Raw genomic sequence first — 11,033 nt, 5'->3', positions numbered from 1 at the left:
AAGGTTTTTTCTTTTGTGTGTGGCTTGTTATAGTTAGATGGTTTCTTGTTGGGCTTTGTATAGGATGAGTTTTTTTATTTTAATCTTGTTTGATGCATGGGGTATTTTTGTAAATCCCAAGTGTCCGTCTGTTACCACGGTATTCATCTACCATAAGTGAGGGTTTATTAATAAATTTGGGACGGGGCTGCTATGTGGGTGTCTACCAGCTCTTCTTAAAAAAAAAAGAGTATATAATACTATAGTGATAATATATTGTAGTATATAATAATATATATTATAAATGTATTATAGATGCTAGGGATATATTATAGTATATTATAATATATAGTGATATAGTATTAGTATAAGTATTAAATCAATAGACTATAGTTATATAAGATTTTAAAACTTAATATTATATTAATTAATAATTTATGATATAATACAAAAATATTTGGTATATAATTTTATATTATATATAAAAATTATATACAATATAAAAAAATTATAATATATATGAACCGGTCTGATTCGGTCCGATCTAATTTTAGAATAAGAAAAATTGGAACTAGACTAATTTTGACCGGTTTTAAGAAAAATAAAACTGGTACCGGACCGAACCAAACTCGGTGTTGGACCAAACCCCCCATTTCGGTCCGGTCCAATCCGATTTACCGATTTTGTTTTCACCCCTAATGCCACTTTCAGGAGAAAACCCTCTGAGTTGATCGAGTCAAGCACTCTAAAAAAGGTCCTCACCAACCTCACTTTTGCAGAGAAGACAACCAAGGACCAATGGAACCCCTAAAAACAACTGGAAATTGCCCCGCACCTTGGGACGATCAAGATCTTTGGGACCCTAGAAGACCCCTCAAGACGGGACAAACGTGAACCTTGAGATGAGAAACGAGAGGTGTTCTAACACTCCATCAAAGATAGGAAGAGCAAAGGTTAGGGATTATCAAAGGATGAAGGAAGTTGGAGAAATGGAGAGTTAGGAACTCTTTCACACAACAGAAGGACGAGAGAAAATGGAGGATGGGACGCGAGTTTAAATAAATAACTGTGCCAATTTGACTACCCCAAGTGGGAAAGTGACAAGTGTCACCAAGAGGGAAAAGACGAAAACAGATCCAGTGATTTCCATTGCACAAGGGAGCGTGGGATCAAGCTGCCTACACAACCCTAAATGTGGGGAAGTGTACCGGTACGCACAACAGATACAAACTGATATGTTGAACATTATAAACAATTCAAGTGTCGTAATTCCCACTGCACACGTGACGTTGGAACTTGTTGGGTAACTAGAAGGAAACTTTTCAGTTCCCACTACATTGGGCTGGACCAGGCCTAAGAAGCCCAACAGTCATGATGTAACCGGGCCACCGAGCGATGAAGGGGAAAGAGGGCCTAGACCACACACGAGAAAAAAAGTTCGGCATGGGAGATGAGACAACGTCATCGTTTGCTTTGACACCTGTCCAGATGACCTGCAAGGACACCACACTACATTAAACGTGCAGATACAGAGCACAGACAGAAGAACCCGATGGAAGGCATTGTTCCTGAGAAAATGCCCAAGTACTGGCCTCACTCACCCATCTACCACAGGGGACGTGGCCCTTGAGAACCAAATTGCATTAGACATGATGGCGTGGTACCCCGTATGGGTGACGGAAGACCTTGGCACAAGAAATGGGGCCCACCTCGATAGAAAGTATTAAATCTCAAATCTAGGTCAGAAATCGATTCTCATGTACTTCTACAAACAAAAACTCTCTCTAAGAATTAGAAAAGTTAGGCATCGAGCCATGTGATCATTATGGAAAGCACATTGTTAATAGTGTTCTTAGAGATTGCTAGTGACTTCAATCATTGATGAGCTAGAATTCTAGTGGTTCAGATGAGGACATTTGTGGTGTCATGTTGTATATGGATTTTTTGTGTGCAGAGATCATGTTGGTTTACAAAGTTTTGTAAGAGTTTAAACTGATTGTCATATAATAGATATACAAGTAGTGACTGAGCACTACTCGAACTAGTTTCTTACTTTTGAAGATTTCATCAAAAATCTTCTCTTCCTCAACACAATGACGGAATCAATGTACACAAACAGAAGACTCAAACTACTCTATCAAATAGTACTTTGGCAATGTGGAAGTTGATCGTCCCATGATCACAGTAAGCTGCATAATAAAGACTCTTTGCTATTGCGAGAAATGTTTGCTTTATATCAGACTGAATATCATCTTTGGAGTTGTGGAGTACTAATTGCACAAGTTCTCGCATCTCAGATTCTATTTCTGGGGTTGTGACGTAATAATTAGCATATGCAGTAATATTGTGGCTGCAATTGTTGTCTACCTGCATGATTTAGAAAATCCACCCATGATGAGAAAATTAATAACCTCCAAGAAATTAATATTTGAAAATAAAAGTGTGAAATCACCATTTGTCAAAAAAATTTAAGATAACAGGAATAGGTAAATTTAATAATTGTATTATATTCTTAATATAATTTTCAACACTTGCATCGGCCTTACTAAATAGAAATGATCTTTTTTCATCAGAAAATGCATTGGAATCATACATTGCAATCACCCAAATGGAAAAGTTTCAAAAAAGAAAAAAGATCAAAAAACAAAGACACAAGCGGCTGCTAATGGCTTGTTTTTACAAACGACGTCCCATATAATATACTGTTTTTGGTCAGAAATATGCCAAAATGTTTAGCATGCTTGTAGAAAAGTGTCATAACTGTTCTCCATATTGCATAAAATAAATGCCAAATGACATAATAGCTTATTAGAATAAATATTGAGCAAAGTGATATCAATCCTATATAGCAAGTTCAGGCAATCAATTCAAAAATGATGGATTCATATCAAAATTAAATTTTTTTACTTTTACGCCCTAAAATAAACTTTATTGATATTTTCTGAAAACAAACCTTGTCCTTTTTGTAGGAGCTAAGTTTGTAGCAGACTTTGTTAATGAGGCCGGACAGTCTCTTATATTGAGGATGGGACAATAGCTCTTGTGAAAATGAATGGCCTGCAGCGACATTTATCATATGTGCGAGTAGCTCTGCCTCTCCTTTTTGCCTATCGCCGTCGCTGCACCACTCAAGCAGCCACTTCTCCCACTATATTTAATTGTACCACACACAAAGAACAAAAAAATAAAAAAAAAATAAGTATATAGAGCAGGCCTACAAATTACTCAAAATGCATTAACGTCAAGGTTGTCACATGGCAATCAAAGGAAGCTAGACACGTGACATTAAAATGTCATGTCAGGACACTTATTTAAAAAAGAAATAAGCTAAAAATATGATTAGCAGTATGAAACTGTTTAAAATTATGCAAAATAGTTCATAGTTCATCTGTACTTGCATTGCTTTCATTTGTACGTATTATGATAATCCAAGAAACTCACCGCTTGCCGTAAATCGTGGATGATTTCTTGTCCGTCCTGATCAGCTATTGCCTCCAATGAGAGATGCTTTAGGAATTCAAGCAATATCCCGAGGATTGCCTCCCCATTCTTCTTTGTATTCGACTTTCTGCAACTAATAGCAGATGAGTATGACTTCTCTATCCATGTTTTTTAATTTTTTATATAAAAAAGAGGTGAGAGAGTACTGCATGGGTACGAATAAACCCATGTTGTATCAAGTAACTCCGAATTCCGTCCCGCTGCAAATAGGTTGACTTTCTTTGGCTATGTGAAAAGGTTTGACAAAATGATTCTCACAACCTTAAAAGAGTCGTGCATTCTTGCATTCCTTTTATATTTATTTGTACAAAGATTAGAAATAAATATAAAGAGATTTACAGCTGATTTCATGTAGACTATAAACTAGACACTAATGGTCCAACTATTTATGCTGTGATAGAAGCTATGATTGAGGACCATCAGTTGACTTGCCTTGTATGAGAGAGTTAACAGTTGTATCCTTATCACCCCCCTCAAGCTAACTGGGGATGTTGTCACAATGACCTTGGAGCAAAATAAAATAAATTGAGATCGTAAAAGACTTCTAGCAAAAATATCAGCAAGACTAATATGAATCAGGGATGCGAAGCTCATGAAGCAAATGAAAAAACCAAACGATATCAGCTGCAGTGAGTGCAATGGACTAATATTCGAATTCAGCACTGGATCGGGCGACAATTGGTTGCTTTTTAGTTCGCCATGATAGTAAGTTTGAGCCAAGATAGAATAGCATAGCCTAATGTAGATCGACGTGTATCTGGGCAGCTAACCCAGTCAGCGTCAGAGTAGGCAACAAGATCATTAGACCTTTGAGAGAAACTGTTGAAGTCAAAATAAATTGTTCCTTTGACATGGCGAAGGATCCTTTTGACTGCTCGGAAATGATCTTCAGTTGGGGCATACATGAATTGACATACTTTGTTAACAGAGTAGGACAAGTCAGGCTGTGTGATAGTGAGATAATGAAGAGCACCAACGAGTGATTAGTATAGGGTTGGATCTGAGTAGGGTTGGCCTATGCTAGAAAGGTGTTGCCCAACGACCATTGGAGTAGCAACTGGTTTTCTATCAGTCATGGCTGCTTGGTCAAAAAGATCAAGAGCATATTTGGTCTATGATAAAAATAAACCATGAGATTGATGATGAACTTCAATGCCTAAGAGGTAGTGTAGTGGCCCAAGATCCTTAATGGAGAAGGTATATCCAAGTTGCTGGATGAAGCTGGTAAGAAACTCATTGTTGTTGTCGGTGACAACAATATCATCTACATAGAGCAGCAACTAAATGGTGCATGTAGATTGATGATAAACAAATAGAGAAGGGTCTGGACGACTGCATTGGAAACCAAATTTGAGAAGGAAGCTGTTGAACTTGTGAAACCAAGAACGAGGTGCTTGTTTCAATCCATAGAGAGCCTTCTTTAATTTACAGACATGATTTGGATATGCAAAATTGGTGTCACCAGGAGGCTACTACATATATATTTCTTCAGAAAGATAGCCATGGAAAAAAGCATTTTTAACGTCCAGTTGTCTAAGAGACCAATGTGTTCTAATAGCAAGAGAGAGGACCATTCTAATGGTGGAAGCTTTCACTACAGGGTTGAAGGTTTCAGTTAAATCCAAGCTAGGAATCTGTGTATCCTTTAGCGACTAAACTAGCATTGTACCGTTCAACACTTCCATCAAGTTTGAATTTGGTTCAAAAAACCCATTGAGAGCCAATAATATTCTTATTTGGTGGCTGAGGAACCAAAATCCATTCAAGTTTCGTTTTTTTTTTTTAGAGCTTGGATTTCGTCATCCGTGGAAGAAATTTATTCAGGACGTTTTCATACTAATTTGAAGCCTTTTGGTTCTTTAAGAGCTAATAGAGGATGGACAAAATGAGAGGAAGGTAATGAAGTGATAGCATTATAGGCTTTAGGACAAGAGATGCCAGCTTTAGCTCTTGTGATCATGTTGTGGTGCTAATAGGAGCATATGGCAATGGTGTGGGTAGGCTTTGAGGAGATGGAGGTGCTAGGACAATTGAGGTGTTTGGTATGTCAGAAGGTGTAGAAGATATTGAAATGGAAGGAGTTGTTTAATGTGGGAGTAGAGCAAATGGATTGAGTGCACAAGGAAGACAAACTGTAGGTTGAGAGGAGGAAGTGGTAGTGGTGTAGCTTGGAATTGGTGAACTTGGTATTGATATGATTTGTGGAGCATCAAAATAGGAGACAAAATCAGTGAGTGATGAAAAATGAGAAGGAGAATGTCCTACAAAGGATAGATTTTGTTCATCAAAAGTGACATGGCTTGAGATATAGACTCGTTGTGTGCTACAATCAAGACATTGAAAGCCTTTATGAGTAGAGCTATAGCCAATGAAAACACAAAGAGAATTTTTGGGAGTTAGTTTTTGAGATTGATAATCACATAAGAAAGGAAAACATAAACAACCAAAAGTTAGGAAAAGTAAATAACTTGGCTTCTTACCAAACAAGAGTTCATAAGGAGTCCTGCCTCTGAGAATTGAAGTTGGTTGTCGATTGATGAAAATAGCTGCTGAGGACGCTTCAACCCAAAGTGAGGAAGAAACATGTGAGTGAAACAACAATGTTAAACCAACTTCAATTATATGCCAATGTTTACGCTCTGCTCTACCATTTTGTTCGGGTGTGTATGGGCAGGAAATTCGTTGTTGAATGCCTTTATTTTCCAAGTGAGTTTTAAAGTGAAAATTGATTTTCTACCAACCTTTGAAAATGGGTGAATGTTTCATAGAAATCAGCTTTGGTTTTTAACTGGTAGAACCAGGTGAATCTCGTGTGATCATCAACAAAGATCACATAAAACTGAAAGCTTGAAGAAGAAAGAATTGGAGAGGGTCCCCACAAATCATAGTGGATTAAATCTAGGACAAAAGTGTTGGGATTTGTATTTATAAGAAATGGAAGTCTTTCGCTTTTACCAAGTTGACAACAAGAGCATATAAAGGGTGTTGGCAAAATTGATGTAACAGATAAAAGACCATTTTTATTCAACAACTCAAGTACATGATTTGAGACATGCCCTAATCGAGCAAGCCAAAATGAAAATGATGCACTGAGTTTGTTATTTTTTATTGAAGCAAGAAAGGCTGGGTGTCCGTGGTTAAGAACATAGAGGCCATCAATACATCTACCGATTCCCAACTCCATTCCCGTGTGCAAATCTTGTATGAAAAAACCAGAGTAGAAAAACTTGACAGAATAATTATGATCAGCAATCAATTTGCTAATGGAGATAAGGTTTTTAGTGATATGAGGCACAACAAGAACATCACGAAGATAAATTGAAGAATTGGGTTTGAGTGAACCAAATAAGACTTGATCAATACCAGTGTAGGTGGTGGAGGTATCAAGTTGGGCACGACCATTTGTCATGTGGGAAGAAGCACCACTACCAATATACCAATCAAATGTATTATCAGGAGAAGATAAAGGTTCTACAATGTCAGCTTCATGACTATTTTGATTATAGTGTTCCCAACAAACAGCTGCAGTGTGACCAGTTTTGGCACAAATCTGACAAACAGGTTTGGGTTGCTATGTGGTGGAGGAGTTCTTGTTATTGGTGAAGTTGCTACTCCCACCTTGAGAGCCTTGGTTTCGAGTGCCTCGATTGCCACCACGATGGGGGTGACGACCTCCTCTTTGAAGAGTGAATGCTACTACTATATTAGAATGCCCTTCAATAGATTTGGTCTCAATCCATGTAAGAACCAATGGACTTTATGAGAATCATCAATAGAGCAGCCCATGCCTGCAAGCTGGTTAAAGAGGTTTTTGAAGGCTCGAGAATATTCACAAACAATTCGGGTCCCTTTCTTCATGAGCTGAAGATCATCCTTGATCCTGAGTTCTCTGGCCTTGGATTTATGATAGAAGGAATTCTCTAGAGATTTCCAAGCATCTCTAGCAGCGGTCAATCCAAGAACCTCACTTATTGCTTCTTCAGAGAGAGAGGAGTAGATGAGACTTGGGATTAGTTGATCTGTTTGTTTCCAAGAAACATAAGCTGGGTTGGGGATGGGACGATTGTTATCAAGAATGGTTTCAATTGGTACAGGGAGAGAACCATCAACGTAGCCCAAGAGAGTTTGACTTGAGAGAGGGGGTAGAATCTGACTACACTAAAGTAGCTAATTGGTAGAAGTGAGCTTAATAGAAAGCATGTGTATCATAGTGTTGAAGGACCGAATAAAAGGACTTGAGGATTCGGAAGCCATGACAAAATGGATGTTAATACTGTAGGACTCTGAATACCACAAAAAGGTTTGACAAAATAATTGTCACAACCTCAAAAGAGTCATGTATTCTTGCATTCCTATTATATTCATTTGAACAAAGCTTGGATATATATATATATATATATATATTTACAGCCAAATTTAGAGTGTTGCTGGTGGCGAGATGGTGCTAAAGCTAGCCATCCAATGGTGGCGGTCACCACGGGATACTTGTGTTTTTTTTCTTTAAATAACTTTTTTAGTTATTTATTAAAATAAGTCAACTTGAAAGCATTTACACCACATATTATTCACGTAGTATAATTTAATTTAGAAGATAAATTTTAAAATTTGAATCTTACAAATCAAAATATACCATATGAATTGTGTATAGTATAAAGGCATTCAAATATCACTACTCTATTTATTACATCAACCTAAAAGCTCTAAAAAAATCCACATCCAAGTATATTTTCAATGGGTCCCACCAATTTTTAATACTCTATCAAATCATCATTTAAACAATATTTTATAATTATTTACGAAAAAATTATTTATAAAAACTTGTTAATATAACATATTCATAGCAAACGGCGTTGGAAACCCTAATCTAGCAAAAACTACGTTTTTCACTCGAGCGGCGTGTCGAGCGCGCCTCGACCAAACAACCAATAAACATTGGCTCGAGCGGGATGTCGAGTGTGGCTTGAGTGAATATTAGGATTTGTATCTCGCTTGAACCCACTGTCGAGTGCACCTCGAGCGAACTCACGGGTTGTGCTTCGCTCCAGCCCACTATTGAGTGACTCATTATTCCTCAATTTTCTGCTCACAGACTAGTCTCCACATGCAACCCAACAATCTCGCACTGGGTGTGTTTGGATGTTGAAGTGAGTTGAGTTGAGTTGAGTTGAGACGATAAAATATTGTTAGACTATTATTTTTTCATATTATTATTATTTTAGAATTTGAAAAAGTTGAATTGTTTATTATATTTTGTGTTGGGATTTGAAAAAATTGTAACGATGAGTTCAGATGAGTTGAGAAGAGTTTGGGATCCAAACTCAGATCTCCACATGCTAGAAACCTTTTCCAGCCAAGCCCTATCATCTCTATAGCTCACAGCACCCATCTTCAAGCTAGAAGACGCACTGAAGTCAAGCCCGACTTCAGTCTTCCATGTACATCGCCCTTAGTCAGCACATCCACTAGGTGACTCACAACTCCCATTGCACTAGGAATATCTGATCTCAAACCGATATTAGCAATGTCAGCCAACTTTTCCAAGCTTTCATGAGGAACAGCAAAGCTAACTCCCTTTGGCTTCCTCACATATTTCGCGCCATCGAGCCTGCCTTTTTGCACCCTTGTATTTCCTTACACATCACTGGACCCAGATGCTAAATACAAAGAGTTAGATCTTTTACTATGCGCTAAGACCAGCGCACCTTTAGTGATCTTCCAAGCTCCTCCAAAGAACGCTACTGCATAACCGCTGTCATCAAGTTGTCCCCTAGAGATCAGGTTTTTCTTCAGATCTAGAACATGACTTATTTGCTGTAAAGTCCACACGTCTCTGTTTGGAAGTGTGATGTGTATATCACCCACTCTCACTGCATCCAGTGCCTCTCCATCAGCCGCATAAATCTTTCCAAAATCACTAGCAATATAATTATGTATGATTTCTCGATGTGAGGTGCTATGGAACGAAGCCCCTAAATCCAACACACAATCATCAATTGGACTGCAAGAAGTAAGGCATCATGAATTTCTTCTGCCACTACATTCATTGCATCATCCTCAGCACTTTCTTGATTCCTACAATTTTTCTTAATGTTGCCCGGCTTGCCATAACTCTAGCACGTAATCTGCTGTCTAAATCTTGTCTTGCTCTTCCCCCTACTCTTAAAGCTTGACATGTCATGTCTTTTGCCCTGATTGTCAACATTCAAGGCCGATCCTATATCCGAGAACTCACCCGAGTCTCTTCTACATACCTCTTCAGCAAGGACCATGTCACATACGTCGTCGTAGTTCAGTTTCATTTTGCCTGTTGAACTACTCACAACCATCATCATGGCCTACCAACTATTTGGCAGCGATGCCAACAGAATCAATATTATGATCTCATCATCAAACTCAATCTCAACAGAAGATAGTTGATTTGTGATCATATTAAATTTATTCAAGTGTTAGGCCACATACATACCTTATGGTATCTTCAAATTGAACAATTTCTTCATCAAGTGCACTTTATTATTTGCCAACGGTTTTTCATACATACCTGACAAAGTCTCCATGAGATCCACCATGGTTCTCTCTTTACTTACATTGTGTGCCACTGTTCTGAACAAGGTCAGCCAAACAATCTCCAGAACCTGTCGATCTAACAGGGTCCACTCAACATCATCCATGCTCTCCTACTTCTTTCCCAACAATGGAAGGTTAAGCCTCTTCCAATAGAGATAGTCTTCGATCTTATATAACTTTATCTAAGATGCATTTGTTTTAACTCCTCTAACACCCCATTTGGATGTTTAGCTAAATTGAGATGGGTTCAGTTTTTTATAAATAGTAGTGAGTTGAGATGGTGGAGTGAGTTTTGTGGGGCTCACCTAAGATGAGTTTAGATATGTTTGGATGTTAAGATGTTAAGATAAGTTTAGATGTATTTAGGAAAAATTGAAAAAGGTTGTAGGTCCCATGTGTAAAAAGGTGTTGAGTTAAGAAAGGTTGTAGGCCTCACGTATAAAGAGGTTTTGAGTTGAAATGAATTTAATTATTTGAGACTTAGGTATTTGGATGTTAGCTTCAGCTTAAAATTAGACTGAACTGAGTTAATCTCAATTGAGTCTAATTTCCAAACAGGACCTAAGCCTTGTAATAAGGGGTGTCCTTTCTAAAAAAATGTAAGGTTTTTCCTTTGGACTTATTAAGGAATCAGTCAGTCTCAATATAAGAAATTAAAGAAATTAAATTATTGGTCCAGTCTTGGAGTTGGGTTTTTTCTTCCCGGATTGTACCATTAATTAAATATATAATTAGTTAGACAATTTAGATTATATCATTTTCTTCATTTGTTTTTATCATTTTATATAATGTTTTGTCAAAAACTTGAAAAAAAAATTGAAAAAATGACCCGGACCAAAACACCCCAATAAGACTAAATGGACCGAACCAGAGCGATCTAGTCCAGGCTTTTGGTGGACCGAAAAAATCAGTCCGGTACAACAATCTCCGAAAGGAAAAATGTAAATAAATCTGAAATATATATTAGATCTGGATAGACTTTTTTATCT

At 37.6% G+C, this 11,033-nt stretch overlaps 1 protein-coding gene across 1 annotated transcript in view; it reads right to left on the bottom strand.

Annotated features, from left to right (window-relative positions):
* Positions 1 to 2,103: 2,103 nt before the first annotated feature.
* The window catches only part of LOC109018179 ((-)-kolavenyl diphosphate synthase TPS28, chloroplastic-like), a 35,379-nt gene continuing 26,449 nt past the window's right edge, over positions 2,104 to 11,033 (bottom strand). Inside the window, exons 13-15 of the mRNA XM_035693032.1 lie at positions 3,421 to 3,547; positions 2,933 to 3,127; positions 2,104 to 2,346 (exon numbers count right to left, since the gene is read on the bottom strand). Of these exons, the coding sequence (XP_035548925.1) occupies positions 2,104 to 2,346; positions 2,933 to 3,127; positions 3,421 to 3,547 (565 nt within the window). The remainder of the gene's footprint in view (positions 2,347 to 2,932; positions 3,128 to 3,420; positions 3,548 to 11,033) is intronic.

The sequence above is a fragment of the Juglans regia genome, chromosome 8, assembly GCF_001411555.2.
Source record: "Juglans regia cultivar Chandler chromosome 8, Walnut 2.0, whole genome shotgun sequence".
In the NCBI taxonomy this organism is placed as follows: Eukaryota; Viridiplantae; Streptophyta; class Magnoliopsida; order Fagales; family Juglandaceae; genus Juglans; species Juglans regia.
This window is presented reverse-complemented; position numbering and strand designations above follow the sequence as displayed.